The sequence below is a fragment of the Sceloporus undulatus genome, chromosome 5 (assembly GCF_019175285.1).
Source record: "Sceloporus undulatus isolate JIND9_A2432 ecotype Alabama chromosome 5, SceUnd_v1.1, whole genome shotgun sequence".
Taxonomy (NCBI): Eukaryota; Metazoa; Chordata; class Lepidosauria; order Squamata; family Phrynosomatidae; genus Sceloporus; species Sceloporus undulatus.
In genome coordinates, this window is record NC_056526.1 from 122687901 (window position 1) to 122707942 (window position 20042).

General features: G+C 37.3%; 1 protein-coding gene across 7 annotated transcripts in view; it reads right to left on the reverse strand.

Annotated features, from left to right (window-relative positions):
• Positions 1-812: 812 nt before the first annotated feature.
• Positions 813-20042, reverse strand: part of LOC121931065 (cyclic nucleotide-binding domain-containing protein 2-like) — a 61582-nt gene continuing 42352 nt past the window's right edge. For 6 of the 7 annotated variants that reach the window (XM_042468311.1, XM_042468310.1, XM_042468314.1 and 3 more), the window contains 8 exons: positions 16617-16681; positions 13593-13670; positions 12714-12774; positions 10694-10748; positions 8051-8100; positions 6595-6654; positions 4578-4625; positions 813-2691 (listed from right to left, as the gene is read on the reverse strand). In XM_042468311.1, coding sequence (XP_042324245.1) covers positions 2461-2691; positions 4578-4625; positions 6595-6654; positions 8051-8100; positions 10694-10748; positions 12714-12774; positions 13593-13670; positions 16617-16681 — 648 coding nt within the window. In that variant the 3' untranslated portion in view covers positions 813-2460. The remainder of the gene's footprint in view (positions 2692-4577; positions 4626-6594; positions 6655-8050; positions 8101-10693; positions 10749-12713; positions 12775-13592; positions 13671-16616; positions 16682-20042) is intronic. The other variant, XM_042468313.1, reaches the window with a different exon arrangement.

Sequence of the window (20042 nt, forward strand, 5' to 3'; positions counted from 1 at the left end):
TGCTAATTTATGTCTTAATGTGTTATTTTATCTTTTAGTGTATTCATTCCTTTGATTGTAAACCGCTTTGATCTATTGGGAAAGTGGTCTATAAATAAACAATTTATTATTATTATTATTTAGATTTGTTTTATATTGCAATTACTTTACAATATTCAAAGGAAGTATGTTGTTGAGAGAAGCCCGACCCTTAAAGCTCTAGATCACACTGGCTCTTTATTCTAGTAATATTAATAAAATATGTCCATACAATATATACACACTAGATGTAATCCAAGCTAAATATGTCCATGCTATAATGTAGATCAGATATGTACATACTAGAGGAAGTATATCATGAAAGTAAGAGTGTAGTGTAAGAGGACAACCAAGAGGAAGCATTACCTGGTTTCCTTTCCAGTCATCGCTTTGAGTTGAGGGATAAAGGGGAAGGGTTCTGTTGTGAATAATTCCTCTTCCTCCATTTCTGAAGCTGAAAGTGGTGACTGTAAAGGTGACTTGAGAGGGGGTCTATCTCAGATGCCCACTCCCTGCACAGATATAAACTGAAACTGAACATGGGCTCAAATTACACAGATACAAGAGGAAATGGGGGTTCGAGACAAATTATGCACAGTTTTTTTCTGTGTCCTCAATGATTCCAGGCCTACCAAAACTCCACCATCTTTCTTGCTGTCATCTGGATCCATTCCAGTTCTGCAGCACCCTTGCTAAAGATCAGACATTAGTAACAGATTATGAATTTGTTCTTCATTTCTTTTATTTGCAGAGAAAAGGATACAACACATGATCCAATTTTTTGCAGTTTTCAATCCATATTTGAGATAAAAGTTTTAATTTATTTAGAAAGTATACTACCATAAATATAATATGTTTAATTATATTCATAGCAATATATATTTATAACAGTAATTGTATGTTTTTGCCATTGGTAATTTTTACAATTCCCCCTTTTTCCCTTTTATCACCAATTATGAAACATGTTTGATAAACCCAGAAGACATCAAGCAGCTGTTGATAAAATGCAGCATATTATTTACCAGATAGAACAGAAAGGCCATCTAACGAGGATTGTTTAAAACGTAACCTTTTAAATTACTATATTTATATTTTGATCAAATTTTAAAGGGGGAAAATGGGAAGCGAAATTATGAATAGTGACTCTCCAGATGGAGCTAATTGGTCAGAGAATGTGTCCTGGAAGCATTATAAATTACGGAAACAGATTCACAATTTAGTATTAGGGCCACAACACTGTGAGTCAGTGGGTAACAAAATCTGGGCCGGGGGTGAGAGTCTTTGAACAACAACAATAATCCCAGACCCAGGACTTCACTTTTGGAGGAAATTCAATAACTATGCACAAGGGAAACAGGCATCCAAACCTACATATTGGGGAAAGCCAGCAAAATGTCACACAAATAATCACTCAAATTAAAGGTTTCTGCAAAGAGGCAGAGGAGAAAGCTACCACATATGCTAAAGTGCTTGGAAAAGTTACTTTTGGGGACTCCAGACCCCACAAACCCTCAGCCACTGCAGCCACTGTGGGATCCTGTGGATTGTTGTTCCTAAAATTAATCTTTCAGAGCTCTATATTCAGTTTAAGAGCCAATGTCTTTGTATATTTAAGCATTTATATATGTTCCTGTATCATTTCTGAGCTGGATGCTGATTAAACTTGATTCTCTCTCAAGTAAGAGCTCCCATTGAATGTTGTTCACACATATCCGATTGGCCTGTGGGCTCATGACAGTATTCAAATTGAGGGAATTATAGCAGAGAATATTCTCAAACCCCTCAAAAAGATAAAAATAGAGGATTCATGACAATTAAATTGCTACATAACCACTAATGTGCTGTAATATACCGTACAAAGAACAATCCTCTGTTTGGAGAGCTGTTTGGTCAACATTTCTTTAAAGAAGCACAAGAGAGCAACATGGCACCTGAAGTTGCTTATCAAGAGTTTGCACTTGGAGAGCATTCTGAGCAAGCATATTGGTTACCATCATTCCCACACAGCAACCAATGAATTTTCTACTAAGCCAATAATAGTATTCCTAATCATGTCTTGAACAGGTCAAACTACTGTGGTAGCACCTAAAACATGCATGCCAAACTTTCTTGTCTTTCATAATCAATAAGCCTGCCCTGTGCCTCATCCCTCCCATCATTTTGGATCTAGTCAAAGAACTCACAAATCTCCTGAGTGAGGAAGAGTTCACTGCTCCCAAGACGTTCTTTGCTTATATATATTTAATGCAATTGAATGACTTTGTATAATGTGTTTTGACCAGTATCTCAAGCAGAAAAAATAAGGTAAAACAAATCAATGACAAACACAGAACCACCATACAAAATATAAAAGGGGCTGAATTGTACTGTGAATAACTATGTTCAAAAATAAATCAGTATTTCTTATCCATGCAGAAACTAGTGGTGGTCTACCAAGCATACCTACCAGCCACCAATACTTGCTAAACCTGGCCTAGCATGCTTTTCAAGATGTAATCCAATAAGTTTGGTTCTGTAAGTGCTCCATGCTTGTTGCATATTGTAGCTTTCCTGGATGGTCCTCTTTGTGGGATACCTGCTCAGCATTTCTAGTGCTATCAGCCTCGATTTTGCAGGTGCTGCTTCTAGAAAAAGTCTTTTGGGAATAAATATGCATGTTGCACCTTCACTGATCTGAGGGAAGGAGAAAATAACCAAGCTGAATTTAGAAGAAGCTTCACACTGCTATTATAAACCATACTTTTTATTATTTTTCTTACTCTGTTGTGTTATGAAAAATATAAATCTGAGTTCTGCAGAAAAAAACAGCAAATGCATATTCTATTCTGTATGTTTACAACATGCTTAAATAACAAGGTTTATTTAAATTTAATTCACAATGGAAGCAAGGAAGATATTTTAAATCAAAGAATAATAATAACATAATGGTTGCTTTGAAATAATATATATTCTGTGTTCAAATAAAATCACAAGCCTATGCAATCAATCAATCAATCAATCAATCTTTATTGATTAGCCCATAGGCCATCTCAGAGTACCACAATACAAAATAGAAAAATAAGATAAAATTATATATAAAACTCTGTGTAGAACTCTAAATAAGAGTTATATAAGAGAACATGAGAGTAAAATATATAAAAATAAGAATAAAAATAAGAAGCCTATGCAGGAGAAATTTTATGTACTTCGGAAGTGCCCATAGTAGCATGCAGTCTTCCAAGTTGTTTCCTTTTCATGACTCCCTCTGGATACTCCTAACCACAGCCTTTGTAACAGGTAACACTAACCAGCATCATCTTTTAAGCAAAGATCTGAAACTGTCTTCAAATTCTGGTTTCAAACAGTGGTTGTTAAATCCTGGTTAAAATTTAACAATTATAATGAATCAACCCGAAGCATAATTCAAGTACTCTGATTCATCTGCTTTGTATATTGGGCAAGCAAATACACTAGTGATCCTTGCTACAGACACATCCTTTTGTTTGCTATGTATCAATGTGTTGTAGCAATGCATTCGCTAGAGCTATAGGCATAGTTCATCATCAACATGGATAAATACATTTCATTAGGGAAGCCACAAGCATACTTGGTACTGAAGCTTAGTATGTTCTCTATAGTTTTAATGTACTGTACCATTTTCTTCTCCTGTATGATTTTTAACAAATTTGCCTGATAAAGAAGCCAGTGAAGCTTTGAAGCTTGCATGATATATTTTCTACATTTTTCTTGGCCAATAAACATATTGCTCTTTTGTGGATTTTGAATTTTGTTGTATTTAGGACAAATATAACTGCTGTCATTGTAACTAACAGTGGCTTCTCTACTCTAATTGAGTGTAGAGGAGATAATCGGCACCAGAGATGCAGTGCAGAAGTACTTAAGTGCCACTCCATTGTGCTTTTCCCTAAAAGTTTCCACTGCTTCAGCCATCTTTACTGCCAATATGTTACTAAGGTTTACCTTGCAAACATTGGTAGGGAAGGAGCATTCAAAGAGGGGAGGGGTAGGCTACAGTTCCTCTCGTATCTATTAGGTATCAGTGAAGTCCTTGACTAAATACAGTATGTATTTGGAATGGGGGAGAGTATGAGGTGATGTAAGAAATCATTTGTCTGCAATTCTTCATGATGCTCTATTCATATGAACTGAACCGAAACATTTCACCTTTTATCCCTCTCATTACAGTGAACCCTTGTTATACACTGGGGTTTGGTTCCAAGATCCCCCGTGTATAACAAAATCCATGTATGCTCAAGTACCATTAAATATAATGACATAGCAAAATGGTGTCCCTAATAAAAAATGGAACATCAAAGTTTGATATTTGAAAATTATACTTTTTTTGGAACATTTTCAAACCGTGGATGCTTGAATCTGTGTATAAAAAATCCGTGTATATGAAGGGCCGACTGTACTTACATTCTCCCACCCTTTCCTGGCGGATACAATCTCCTTTTTGAATTGGAGGCTGTGGCAACTGGCTCCCAGACCCCAAATTAATATTATTTTAAAAACCTCAATAAGGCGGATAAAAAAATTAGTTCAGAATATTTTCTTACCAAACTTAGCTGAAGGGTACCATCTTTATCCATTATGTCTGCCAATCCCTATAATGGAAAGATACAGTTTAAAAAGATAGATTGGTTAATACTCTAGACCAGTGGTCCCCAAACTGTGCCCTTTAAGAGATTTTGGACTTCCACACCCACAAGCCTCAGCCGTGTTAGCCAATAGTCCAATATGATGAAACCATTATGATGAGACAAGAGCCAGAAGAGTCAACTCTCAGGTTGGATGGCACTCACAGAACTATTGGGGTACAGCAGAGGACAACTACAAGTAAGTACAGTGGCCTATGATGCAATTGGACTCAAGCCAAAAGGATTTTCAGCTGCTGATGTACTTAGAGGTGAAAGCAAAGTCTTGAAGCTGTACAACTCATATTATAGGAACATGGAATATGAGAAGCATGAATGAGGGGAAGCTAGACATATGCCTGAAACACACGGGCCAAATGACACAGATTCCGGCTGCATTCAGGGCATGGCATTTATATGATGCACACCCTGAATGCAGCTGAAAGCTGCACCAAGCCCACAGTATTCAGGAAGAACTAGGCAAAGAAGGAGCAGAAATAATTGGTTTCCAATTTTCAAAGAGTTTAGATGAGGTTGCATTTTACAATTCTATCTGTTTAACCTGTAAGCAGAACATATCATATGTAAAGCAGGATTAGACTTGGATGAAAGAGGTGTAAAACTGGAAGCAGTAACTCAAACAACTCAAACTGGAAGAAGTAACTCAAAACAGATATGCAGATGGCATCATGCTACTAGCAGAAAATAGCAAAGGCTGGGAATCACTACAGAAAAAAGTCAAGGAAGAAAGTGCAAAGGTTTACAGCTGAACATTAAGATAACAAAAGTAATTACCATAGACATAAAATAGTAAACAATGAAGTCATTGAGACAGTGATCAATTTCCTATGCCTTGGTTGAATCAGAATGGAGACTACAGTCAAGAAATCAGAAGAAGACTAGGACATGGAAAGACAGCTATGAAGGACCTAGACAAGATCCTGAATTATAAAGATATACAATTGAATACCAATGTCAGGATTTTCCATGTCATTGTATTTCTAATTTCTATGCATCATTGTGAAAGCTGGACAGTGAAGAAGGCTGATAGGAAGGGAATCAACTCATTTTAAATGTATTGTAAGAGAAGATACCCTGGACTGCCAAAAGGACAAATAAATGAGTCCTAGAGCAAACAAAGCATGACTTCTCACTAGAAGCCAAGATGACTAAACTGAGACTGTCATACTTGGGATGTATCATGAGAAGACATGACTCACTGGGGAAAACAATAATGCTTGGTAAGGTAGAAGGCAGTAAGAAAAGGCGAAGACCACATTCTGGATGGATTGACTCAGTCAAGCAAGCCATTGCCCTGAGTCTGCCCTGAGTAAGGCTGTTGATGACAGGATGATCCTCCAAGACTGGAAATAAGTATGACTGGGGATATAAGTATAACTGGGAGCCAGTGTGGTGTAGTGGTTTGAGTGTTGGACTATGACTTTGGAGACCAGGATTTGAATCCTGGCTTGGCCATGAAACCCACAAGGTGACCTTGGGCAAGCCACACTCTCTCAGACTCATAGGAATGTAATGGCAAACCTCCTCTGAACAAATCTTGCCAAGAAACCTCATGGGTTTGCCTTGGAAAATGACTTGAAAGCACACACCCAATAGTAACAAAGGAGAAAACAGAGTGGTTTTTGCAAGGGTACTGCAGTAGCTATGGGAAGCATAACACACAGTCAGGGGCAGGATAGATGGGAAGGATAATACAAGACAGATTCTTTTCTACAAATCCATTCTTCTCCTAATTGTTTACCTTGGAAAAATGCAACATGGGGAACACACTTTCATACATTCATGAGACATGTCTAGTTCACATGAACACAACAGGCACCTTATGCCTACCATTTTCTTCTATAGAAACCTTCAGACTTGCTGGACTAGAACAATTTAAAATATACATTAGACAGGCTTGTGCATCTCTGATACTCACAAAAATATCACTTTGTTCAAGAGTCCTAATTTTCAGGAACTGTGGAGTTAATGAAGCTTCCTGTGATGAAAAGCAAAATACAGTATGGCAAATGTAGCAACAGGCAGGCAATTGCCAAGCCAGGGAAGGTTAACAACTCAAGGCTTCATTTTTACTATACTGGAAGAGCAGGAAATGTACTATAACTGAAAACACTGGCGCAAAATTTGTGTTAATTTATATTAGTCAAAATAATTAATAGGAAGGAAATGCCTTATGGAGAAAACAGAGTCATCTAATTTAAGTAGCAGCCCCTCTGGGGAAATATACCGTTATAAATAAGTAAGACTTACCACATATGTTTTCAGTGCTTTAAAAATGAATTCTGTTGCAAAGTAATTCAAATCCTTCACACACACACACACACACACACACACACACACCCCTGAACTGGATAATTTTTTAATAATTAAAGTTAAACAGAATAAGGCTGCAGTTGAATACACACTTCCCTGGAAATCAGTTCCACTGAAGTCAATGGGGCTTTAGAGGGGATTTGTAGAGCGAAAGTGCATAACCTAAAACTGATATGCTTATCTGAGCTTTTGCATATTTATTCTTGTTGGGATGGTGGCAAGACACAATGAAAGTCTATTAGAAACAGACTATTACAAATCTTGTGTTTTTCATTTGTGGTGTTACTCCCAAAGGTGGGGGGACTTAGGGTCTCTGCCAGCAGTGTCAATGCCTCCTTTGAATATTCGGGAATTAATTAGCTCAAAAGGAGGCATGTGAGAGGTGGATAATAACTAGGATCTTTTTACACCTATTTATACTAGCACTAACCATAAAAACTCCAGTTCTGAGTAAATAATGGATTTTTATTAGAAAATGTGCAAAGAGGCACACAAACACACAAGAACTGATTGAGCAATAAGATTCACACAAGGCTACATAAACAGAAGGTTGAAAAGTTGGGTAGCAGAAGATTAAGGGTTAAGAAGGGGGTATATTTACTGATATATAAGAGCTCTAGGACTCATGTTTAGAATAACCCATGGCGCTTGTCTTTTGCTCTTATCTAGGCTGGGCATGCTGTAAGTCAAGTGACCCTGCTACTGGTGCCTTTTGCTTCCTTGGGTCATTGTGCTCCCCAAAAATAAGTACCAGGTCATCATGACTTTCAGTGCTCCTCTATTCTCGATATTAATTATAAAAATCTCATATTCAGCTGGAGAGGTGATAGGGCATGCTAACACTGGTTAATTCTATGGATCAGTTTAAGTGCCTCTTAAACTGGTTATTGCTGCATGCTTAGGGGTACCATATGATACCAACTAGTAGGATTTTTTTCTAAATAAATACAAATAAAAACAGTTATTTTTGATATAGGAAACATTGGCTTTCTCTCTCTCCTTTCACCCTCAGGCATAAAATATCTGCTCTTATAAACAAACAATGCAGACTGTTGTCCTACCTGTAGCTTCTGTTTTTCAGACTTGTAGTGAGGTGTCCTTTTCCATGTGGCTGAAGTCATACATTTGTAAAAATACAAATAATCATAATAAAAAGGCTAGCTTTTTACATACTACATTTTAAATATTAAATTTTATTTCAAATTCTCAAATTTTTGAAAATGTATAAAGCTTATTATATTTCTAGGATAGATAATTCATTGCTACAAATTATATGACCACTTGACTTTTTAAAAACAAATTGTTCTCCTGTTGCAAAATTACTCCGCTTTTTATTTTTGGGAAAACCCCAAAAGTAAAAAGCGGTGCAATTTTGCCCACTTTCTGCATGTGTTAATGTTGCGTTAATGCTGACATGTCTGAAAACAATCCCGCTTTTGCGGGATATTCCTGGGATCTAAACCCTGTTTATCCATGGGATTGGGGGCACTTTGCCTCCCATGTGATAAGGCCCATAACTGTGTTAGTCTGGATCAGTAAGCAAAGGCATCTTGTAGTGCCTATGAGACTAAGGAGATTATCACACTGCCAGGATAGATGCAGGATCTAAAACTCAAAGCCAGATCCTATCTAATTGCTCCATGGCCAGGCAGTAGGCATCCCGTATGCAACCTGGGCTTCTCCAAGCTTCTCCTGCAGCCTTTCATGAATGGGATTTCCAGAGAAGCCCAGAAAAACCGGGGTTGCATACAGGCTGCCTACTGCCTTGCCAGGGAGCAATGCAATAGGATTTGGCTTTGAGTTTTAGATCCCACATCTATCACAGCAGGACTTTGCTATGTGATACTCTCCTAAATAAGAGAAATAAATTGGCAGCATAACCTTTCATAGAATTAAGTTTGTGTCCTCAGATGCATAGAGACAACTTCATTAGAAAAATCCATACATCTGATGAAGTACATTTAAGTCTATGAACACTTCTGCTATCAGTTTCTTTCTCTCAGTCTCAAAGCTGCTACAAGATCCTTTTGTATTTTGCTACTAGATTTGTTTTATATGCCTAAACAAATAATTTGTTGGTTCCATGTAATGTGCTTTTAATCAGTTTGGGGATGTTTGCCAAACTTGGCTTAATTAAAAATACAAAATAAATCAAGCAGGAAACAGAGCTGGCTCATTCAGGTTGCATTACTATGCCAATTAGGGTAATGCATGTACAACTTGCTTCCTGTTCTTTGAAGGGGAATTTATTCCTCAAGTCATTAATATCCTCATGTCTTTCCACACAAACTTGAAGTGCTTTGGTGGTGAAGTGGTGGTACGGTGGTTAAATGCAGCCACTCACTCACAAACCACAAGGTTGCGAGTTCAATACCAGCCAGGGCTCAAGCTCAACTCAGGCTTACATCCTTCCAAGGTCACTAAAATGAGTACCCAGATTGTTGGGGGCAATTAGCTTACACTTTGTAAACCGCTTAGGGAGTGCTTAAGTGCACTGGTAAGTGGTATAGACATGTACTTGCTATTGCTATTGCTATCACAGTAATTGCTTCATGTTTTCAAGTTTTAGATTGAACCACATGGAGTATATGTGTGAATGGCGCAAGGACTGCTACAACAACAGTTCTGACACAAGGGCTTTTTTTTAAAAAAATCTATACAGACATTTGCCATTGCTTTTGGCTACGAGTGCATGATTTGCTCAAGGCCAACCGGTAGGTTTTCATTGCTGAGCAGAGATTTGAACCCTGGTCTCCCAGAGTCCGTCCAACATTCAGTCCACTACACCATGCTTGCTCCACTTCTGCATATATCAAGCAGTTATTCCTAAAGTAGAATATATATCTGATTTAACACTAGTGTATACATGACACTAGGATGGTATAATGCATAGATATGATACAACAGCTATTTAGAAGCAAATCCAAGAAACGCCATACCTGTCAGCATAACCGGTGAAGAAGCAGCCCAGGTGCCATTAAAAAAATTGGTATATACTTTTAAGGTTTTTAAAAAATTTTATATTTATGTATTTTTATATTTTGTATTGTTTTAAATTTTATTGTTTTATACTTGTTTGTCACCTTGAGTCCCTATATTGAGAGAAAGGCAGAATATAAGAAAATAAAATAATAATAACAATAATTAAGAATGTGTTTTGTCTTCACAGATTCAGAGGAGTAAGTTAACACTGCTGTTATTTTCTTTGAAAAATTAAAATAGTAGTTGCAATAACTGCTGAAGAAGTTAAAGAAAGGGACATACCAAAGACAAAAACCAAAATATGCTGTATCCATTGCTTTCTCTCTTTCAAACAAAATAGTTTTATTTCTATTTTGTTTGGTTGTTTTAAAACACAAAATGTAAGACAGAATATCAGTGGACAATGAAAAGAAAACCTCTTCTCAGTGTTTCCCACTAGGAAACTGGCAGCCTAAATTCCCAATGAGCCAATCAGTTCTGAACTCTTACACTTGTTTGCCTTTTTAGTATTTCAGTAATTAACTAAAGTTGTGGTTTTCAAAACACTGATGTCTCTTACTTTGTCTGCGATGGACTGAAAATTAGTATGTTTTCCAACAATTAATATAAAGCAAAACTCCATCTATCATGGGAAATACTTATTTTCTAGAACCTGGTGAATAAAATCCATATTGTAGTAATTATATTGGGAGGATTTTGGTTAATAACATGTAAGCAGTCACCATTCTGAGTGCATGTTGTCTCCGATTCTAGCTTTGCGACCTCCATGCAACGACCCTACAAGTACATAGACATCTTTTCAATCATACAGTATTTTGTTTCCTTAACTTTAATCATTATTTGTCACTTTTTAGCTAATTTATTATTATTTGGGTATTATCCAAAGAACTTTTTTTTTCTGGTTCCATGGACTTCAATGGAAAAATAAAAGCGCACATACAAAACATACACACACACACACACACACACACACACACAAATAAAAACATAAGAGTAAATGTTCAAATGTGTAGCATTAGCCTCTTTGTTATTTTTAATGCGTTGAGGAAGATTTTGGCACTGTGCATTCAAGAGCCTCCCTTACTGATAGAATTAAACTCTGCCATATAGCATTGTGAAAAGGTAGTTGGGGAAAAGAATATGTCAGAGCCTTTAAGATTAACGTATTTATTTTTGCATGAGTTTTCATGGATTTCAGTCCACATGCTCTGACTCTGCTCCATCAGAGCACCTGAAGGATTGAAATGCGCAGAAGCTTGTGCTAAAATTAATGTTAAGTCTTAAAGTTACTGCTACGTTCCTCCCTTTTTATACTTTACTTCACTTCCTTTTTATACTGAAACAGATAAATTCAACTATCTCTTTGGAAACTTGTTGTTGTTGTTGTTGTTGTTGTTGTGTGCCTTCAAGTCATTTCTAACCTATGGTGATCCTAAGGGGGTTTTCTTGGCAATTTTGTTCAGAGGAGGTTTTCTATTGCCTTCCCTTGAACCTGAGAACATGTGACTTGCCCAAGTTCACCCAGTGGGTTTCATGGGCAAATGGAAATCGAACCCTGATCTCCAGAGTCATAGTCCAACACTCAAACCACTACACCACACTGGCTCTCATTTACCAAACCAAATTTTCAAAGCCATATATAGAATACTTGCCATCTTCCCCAATCTGATGCCCTGTTGATTTAGAGCTCACCTTATCTTTTAACAGCAATCTGCAACACAGTATGCACTTTCGCTCCCAAATTATGGAATAGTCTGCCCAAAGAGACCCAACATACCACCAGTCTCAATTGCTTTAAAAAGGCAATCAAGACATATCTCTTCTGACAGGCCTTTCCAGATTAACATTCCATCAATCTCTTATTCATTTTATCAATTGTTCAACAACTGCTCTAATTGACTCTGCCCTATTTTTAATAACTGTTTTAATAATTGTTTAATAATTTAACTGTATTTTATTGTGGATAGGAGGGTTTGGGAGGGTTTGTTATACAATGATGATAAGTTGTTATTATATTTTACTGATGCTTTTATTGTTCGCCGCTTCGATCTGTTTGGAGAAGCGGGATAAAAATGAATGTTGTTGTTGTTGTTACTTTTTAACAATAATCTGCAACACAAAGCCCATTTTTGACTTTTTGTCGTCTGTGTTTATCTCCTCCTCTTTTTTCATATTTACTTTCTCTGTTCTTGATCTTACTCTTATTTAAAAAGCAACAACACATACTAACATGGAAATGACAGAACATGATCACCTGATGAACTATAGCATTCAAAAATCAGTAAGTTATCCACTGGTCTAAATGTATATCCTTCATATGAGTGAATTACAACTCTTGAGTAGGAAAGGCTGATTAATAAAGAATTCCAAAAATCTTTTGTGAATTATTAGGATCGATTACAAAAAAATGAGGTAAGTCATTTTATCCAATATTACTTTTACTAGGAATATGGCATTGTTATTATGATGGAGCCCTGGTGGTGCAGTGGTTAAATGCCTGTACTGCAGCCATTCACTCAAGACCACAAGGTTGCGAGTTCAAGACCAGCAAAAGGGCCTAAGCTCGACTCAGGCTTGCATCCTTCCGAGGAGGGAGCTAAAATGAGTACCCAGACTGTTGGGGGCAAATTAGCTTACTTGCTAATTAGCTTACTTGCTGTTCACCGCTATGATCTTTGGAATAGTGGTATATAAATAAAACAAATTATTATTATTATTATTAGCTACTTTCAAGGTACTTACTGAGTGGACAATAATGAGAAAACAAGAATTCAGGCTGTCAGTTACAACAGCTGTACCTGCCCTGCATAAGAAGAAAAATTGAAATCACATTAGAGTTTTTACTCATTCTTAGATGCTCATTACCCATGCTAAAATATTTTAACAGCATGATTACAAAGTGTTCTGAAACCTCTAGGGAGTTTATCACAAGGCAGCTGAACTGGTAAAATCCTGTGCAGAAACAGGATTTTAAAATCCAAGTGTTGTTTGTCAGATGCACTGGCATGAAAGAGAAATAACACAAAAATAATCCAAAGGGAAAGCTCCTTTGTACTTGTGGCATTTAGCGAAAGTAAAAAGGAGCTGGTTTTGATGACTTTGCATTTGGGTTATTTTCGTGTTATTTTTCTTTCACACAAATGCCATCTGAAAAACATCCTGCAAATGCTTTTTTTTTTTTTTTTTTTTTTTGACTTTCTGTTTGGGTTAACCACAAACATAATCTAAATGAGGGTTGTTTTCAGTTTAAATTGGCGCACTCATGACGTAACCATGGTGCTGCGATATGCAGATGCTATGCATCCATTATGTAAAGATGGCAGCCCCCCTTGTGGACAGGAGACTGTCACACCATGCTAGGGTTAGGGGCCATGCGGTTGGTGCGAAGTCCCTAACCCTAGAATCAGCGCCAGCATGGCGCATTTGGCCCATCTGTTCCGGGCCTATAATTCAATTAATGTTAAAAATAAAAGTCAGTGTTGACACTCATCTAAGTAAAATATAACTGTTATAATTTCAGTTCTTGGACCTGGTCATTAAAGAGTCACCATACATCTGTAGAACATCTGGTATTGAGTATTAATGGGGCTGGGGAGAGCATGAACATTTATTACTGACAACCTGTGAAATCTCCAAAGAGAGCACTGAATAAGAAAGTCTATTTTTCCTTGTGGCCATGTAGAGAATAGCAGATGTTTTCTGTAGGAGAAAAAGAGAAAATATTTATATATTAGAATTGCTAATGAAATATCTGATTTACAGCAGAAATATGTGAAATTATACTTGGTAGGGACAGACTTGGTGGAACCAGAACATTTCTGCTCTGGATAGAATCACACTCCCATAAGGGATACATTTATAGCTTGAGGGTACTTCTAGATCCAACTTTGCTGCTGAAGTCTCAGATGGCAGCTGTAAGTACATTTAATCATTTTAGACTGATGCCTGTGGTGAATGCTGGAACACAAGAGACTTGGCTATAGTAACAGGGCTGCCTCAAGGGTTTAGTTCAAAATACTGTAACAAAGCACTGCCCTGACACCTACAGGTTAAAGATAAAATGAACATGATTGAAGCAATTATACAGAAATTTAGAGGAAAATATAGAATACTGTTGTATTAAAAGGTGCGGCAAACCTGCTTTTTTGTTCTTTCAGTTTGTCTCTTATTGACTACTGTCACAAGGTGGTATAACAGTCTCTCCTAAATAATTTTGTATAGGTAATCCAACAAAAACCAGAACATTATGTCAAATGTACACCATCTCTGTTGGCTATATTCTGGTTACATTTCAGCCTTAAAGACCAATCTTAGAATTAAATTCTCAGAATTAAATGCTCAACTGCATCCAGTGAGGCTTGTGACTCTGAAAAGTGTGATTAAGATGGCAACCTTAATTTTGGATCCTATACATGGAATAGAGGTAATCTTATTATAGAAATACTATTTTAATTTATACACAAAATATAAAATAGATAAAAATAGGTGCAAATCTTTGCCTTTGTCTTGTCTGCAAACTTTAAACAACAAAGATGATGTATTTGCATTCTGACTTGGTACTGAATAAACAATACTTAGCACTGCAATCCTAAACATGCTTACCCAGAAGCAAGCGTCAATGGAATTTACACTAATAAAGTAATATGTTAGTTTTGCAGCCTGAATGGGATTCCAAGCTTTTGTAACTGAACTTTCAGGCCATAATGAACTTTGTACCTGAATAAATCATTAAATATCTAGATGTATTTTATAGCAGAAAACTAAGCTCACATGACTCAGAGATCTGTTTTAAGAGTTTTCACACCACAAACTTTGAAGAGCTGTTTATTGTAAACTGATTTTGAATTTTCCCGTTTCTAAATACAGATTTCTGTGAGTTGTTTGAGAAGCTCAGATCCAAATTCCCATCAAAAGCACAGAGGGAGTTGCATGATTTTCTGGATTTGAGGTCTAGAATATAGGGAGCTTTGATTTGACATGCAGTACTTTAATCCAGCATTGTGTGGATATCTAAATCCTGGCTTACTGTCTGATAGGGAAACAAATCAACTTGTGAAGTCCATAAAGTCTAAGACAGGACATGCCAAACATTTCTGCATTTCCCAAAGGAGCTTTCCTAGTGTCACCACAATTTGATGGTGCAGTGAGGAAAGCACTGGTTTTCCTTTGATGTTGCTGCCATATTTGTGAAAGTCAAAAACATAGCAAAGGGATGAGGTACTTCTCCTTGTAAATTAGGTGCATAGGAAGCTAATTACTGCTCCCAGAAGCCTACCTAGAAAACTATTTAACTACAAAACAAAGCACATAAAAAGGGAACTGTTTCATTTATTTATTTGTTTGATACCCCAATGCCAAATTCGATGGGTTTGGGTTGGCAACAGTGCAGTTTCCTGTCTCCTATGTTTGCCCAAATCCTATTCTCAAATGAATAGAGTGGCTGATTACTCAATAAGCATGTCTTATTTCCCGTCAGGCTGCCCATGCCTGATCTCCATCTTCTAAAGAATGACATACAAATTCTCCTTTTCTTTCATCTGGTCAATTTATTTAAGGCTGCATCCATACTGTAGAAATAATCCAGTTTGACACCTCCTCAAATGCCAGAGCTCAGTGTTATGGAATTCTAGGGCTCTCTGACAGAGAAGGCTAAATGACTTACAAAACTAAAATTCCTAGAATTCCATAGCATTGAGCCATGACAATTAAAGTGGTGTTGATTTTTTTTCTGCAGTGTGGATGCAGCTTGAGTGTCTTTCCTTCTGCTGCCCCAGTGTTATTTTATTAAATAGTACCTCACACCATCTAGTGTGCAGTTGTGTAACAAAAACAGATTATTTTCAGAGGACTGAAAAAAACATAGGCTGGCAGCCTGCTAGGTGTTTACATTGTCACAAACTAACTTATCATCACTTAAGATGAACTGTGCAATGTTGCACAACACACACATTCTCAGGAAAGAAGCAGAGATGTAGCTATGTTGCCAGGACTATTATACAAAGGGACTCTCCCTTTGCGACATCTCAAGAGATTGTCTCTAGGTCTCAGGTTTTGCCCCTGAAATCTAAGGGCCTGGGATAGTCCTGGCCTGGCAATCCTAGTTAATGGCGAAGTTGCATTTACTGCTTCTGACCAAGATAAAACAGGGTCCATTTGCTGCTGGAACTGTTTCCATCAAAGAAACAAGGAGGAGGAATGATTTCCCTTCCATCTCCTTGGCAGCCCTCAGACAATCCAAAACCTACTCCAGAGATGGTTTACAAACAGTGCAAAGGACTGCAAGGAAGAAAGTTGTATCACAATGGCTATCAGAATCTAGTGTGATGTTGGATCCAGGCTTTTTCTCCTTGACATTAAAGAACTGTCCAATTGCGATACCTCCATTTATTGATCCACTCACATCATGAAATGTAGCACTGTACAAACAATCTAAAACAGTAGTGAGAAAGAGGTGGACCTATAGATTGTATAATCCCTGATCTGAGATGTGGGTGCACTTAGTCATTGGTTCCACACATGAGGCACTATTTTACTTATGGTTCTGGATAGCACTGTTCTAGGTTTTAAAAAAGAAAAGTTTTTGATCCCATAAAGCTGAACTTGTTCATATCTAATCTAAAACATTTTAGGGGTAAAAGGGGTTACCTTAAAAACTGACACATTGCATGGTGTTGTTCATATCTTATGTTGGCTAGAATACGTTTAAAGTCCTGTTAAATGAAAAAGTTATATTTAAAGAATTAGCTTTACATGTATCACAAAACTACACAAAATTAAAGGAAAACCCAAAATTTTCTTTATTGTTTCAGTAAATTTCATGACACAAATTTAACATGGCCCAGTTTACACAAAGCACGCTCTGATGACACCCTGAAGTCACCTGGAAGCTGGACAGCCACACAGACATGGGTGGCTTCAAGATGCTCCAGCGGCATGGTGTTTATATACTGCACGCTGCCGGAGTGGCTTGCAGTGGCTTCAAGCCATGATGGGCTGGGAAAAGCCAGCTTTTTGCTGGCTGAAAAAGGAGTAGATCTTTGCCACCTCTTTTTCAACTGGCTTCAAGGCAGTTTGGGGCCACGGCATGTGTTTGCCATGGCCCAATCTGTCTTCGGAAGGGGCAGCTCCAAGCCATCCCTTCAGGGCCGTCTGATTCCCCACTCTATTAGTTCTATGAAACATTATTTTGTGTTTTAGAAAGCTTGATCAACCATGTTTTAATGTGCTCTAATATTAACAATCCAAAGTTATTAGGCTTTTATATGATGTACATCCTTCAAGGAAACACCAATTTTGTACTGCTTCTTATTCCTATTAAATCTGAATATATGTATATACATAATAAAGCATACAAAATATTTTTAGAGTTAACTTATGTTAATTGAAGGATTTTTTCTGAATGGCATTTCTTCTATAAAATAAAATGGTTAAAAAGAAGCAACTGATACTAGATACTATTCTAATCATGAACACCCTGCCAATAAACAGTGAAAGTTAAAATGTTTAAATGCAAAGAGTCATTGCTGTTCCAGTATGAGGGCTGGAAAATAGTAACAATAGTGCATTTTAAAGCAATTTGGTTTAAACCATCCAACTGTGCCCCAAAGGCACCAGATCAGGATCACCAGAGCAGGGTCAGCCCTAGTTAGTACTTGGATGGGAGACCACCAAACAACACCAGATGCTGTAGGCGATATTTCGGAGGAAGGAACTGACAAAATCAACTCAGAGTATTCCTTAGAGCAATGGTTCTCAACCTTCCTAATGCTGTGACTCTTTAATACAGTTCCTCATGTTGTGGTGGCCCCCCAACGATAAAATTATTTTCGTTGCTACTTCATAACTAACTAAAATATCAGTTTTCTGCTGATCTTAGGCGACCCCTGTGAAAGGGTTGTTTGATCCCCAAAGGGGTCTCGACCCACAGATTGAGAACTGCTGCCTTAGAGAAAACTTTATGACATTAATGGGGTCACCAGAAGTCAACAGGTGATTTGAAGGGACATATACACACATACAGGGTATTTGAGATGTATTGGATAGATGCTGTAGTCTGTGTATATTTTGCAAAATTTAAGGCCCTGAAGCCTTTATATTGGGAGAAAGAATAGCCATAAGTGTATTCTCTGACTGCCATCTTTACAGAATTGACAGCATATACTAATATCAGATCTGTGCATTCAGCCATCTAAGTACCAACAGTAAGTAAAATAAAGCAAATACAGGGGAGTCCAGCTAAGAGAGAGAAGAATCAAAAAGGTACACTTCATTGATACAATAGCACTTAATCATTGTGAGTCATACCTGATAAAATCACGTGATGGCACATTGCCAGAATAAGAGCAGTTGGTTGTCAAAAGACCAGTTAACATCTCATGTGATTGGTCTTATAGAAAAAACCAGTAAAATTTCATTTCCAATTGGATGATGGGTGAGTATATGTCATATCTATTTGGCTGGTAACAGAAGACCACTGAACAATCACCTCTGATCAGTTGAAAAGGAACAGATAGAAGGAGTATATATTGAGACAGTATAAAAGCATGTTGAGCAAGCAAAGACTGACATAGAACAAGAATCTCTCAAATAAAGAAACAGAACAGGTGAAGCTACATTTGTTCCAGGGGGCTTGGGAGCACAAAAATAGTCACAGGGGCCTTCAGGAGGTCCATGTGTCACACATTGCTTAATCTCTTGTAGTACCTACAAAGAGATAAGGGGTCCCAGCTTTAGAGAGAATTATTTGGGACCCTCCTTCCCGTACGATAGTCCAAAAACTAATATGAGAGAAAGAGAGAGATTAGATTTCCCACCTCTGCCTTAATTCCCATATAATTTGGGCTCTCTTAGTAGCTGACTTTGTAGTCTTAAGTGCAAACAGAACGTCTGCTCAGAAGACAACTATTAGCTTAAGCTATAAACAGTATGAATCTATCTCCTTGCACAAAAGAATGAAAATAAAAAGCATATTATGTGGTTGCATCTAACTAGACATCACATTCTCTGTGCATCTCCTGAAGCAAGGTAGACAGGACTAGGTCACTCAGCTTGCTGTATGGCTGGGCCAAGAGTTCCAGTAGTCTTCCATAGTGTCCCCTTTTCCCCAGATAGCCACTAAAAGTAAGAAGTTTGCTTTGTTTTTACAATTTCTTCTACAGTCCTGCCATGGCCTCCTTTCCATTTCCCCCTCAAACTCATCTCTTTGCTTTCAATCTCATGTAGGTACGAAGCAAAAATTTTGTCTAGCTGGCTATAAATATGTCTCACCAAAACTGCTACTCTCCCTCTCATTTTGTTATTGGACCACGTTAGTATATGGAAATTTGCATCCTCTTTTTAAGGTGATGAATATCCTTTATTTTGACAATGCATGGTGGCTACCCTACCCTCAGTCTATATCAGGTTCAGATATAGGACATTTTTTTGGCAAATTTCTGGTGATGGTCCAGCATAGAAGACAAAAATGTTAAGAAAGAAGCTCTGATGTTAAGACAAAAGCTCGAACAGGATTTCCACTTCTGTTAACTTCACCCACTGTGACAGGATAGACCTTCCCTTTAGCAATGGAGGATCTTCACTTTTTCAAATGTGCCATAACTTCTTTCAGTGAAAACCATAAATAATTCAAGTTAATGCCTGGAGATTGGCACCACTAGCAGCATGATGACTCAACCTCTTGCATCTTCATTCACTACACGTTCAACTACAAAAGCTAGAAGTTATTAAAAATGTATGGAGAAGTTCTATAAGTATTAACACTCTAGTTCTTTAAATGTGAATTTTCAGATAAGCAGTGTTGGAAGTGGTATTGTTTTCAGAAGCCTTTTTTGCCTACCTGATTGGATATTATTGTTCTTTCCTCGGAGAATTAAACACTTAAAACACATTAAAGGACTATCCTGCTTTTCATGGTTTTGTAATACTGATTATGTAAATAGGACTGTCACCTGTGCATTTCTACCAGAATAACTTTATGGCCCATTTAGATAAAAATATCCAGTTCTTAATAGAAAATGTAAAGAGAATACTAAAGGAAACAAGTCAAGTCATTTTATTTTAAAAGAAATGTAA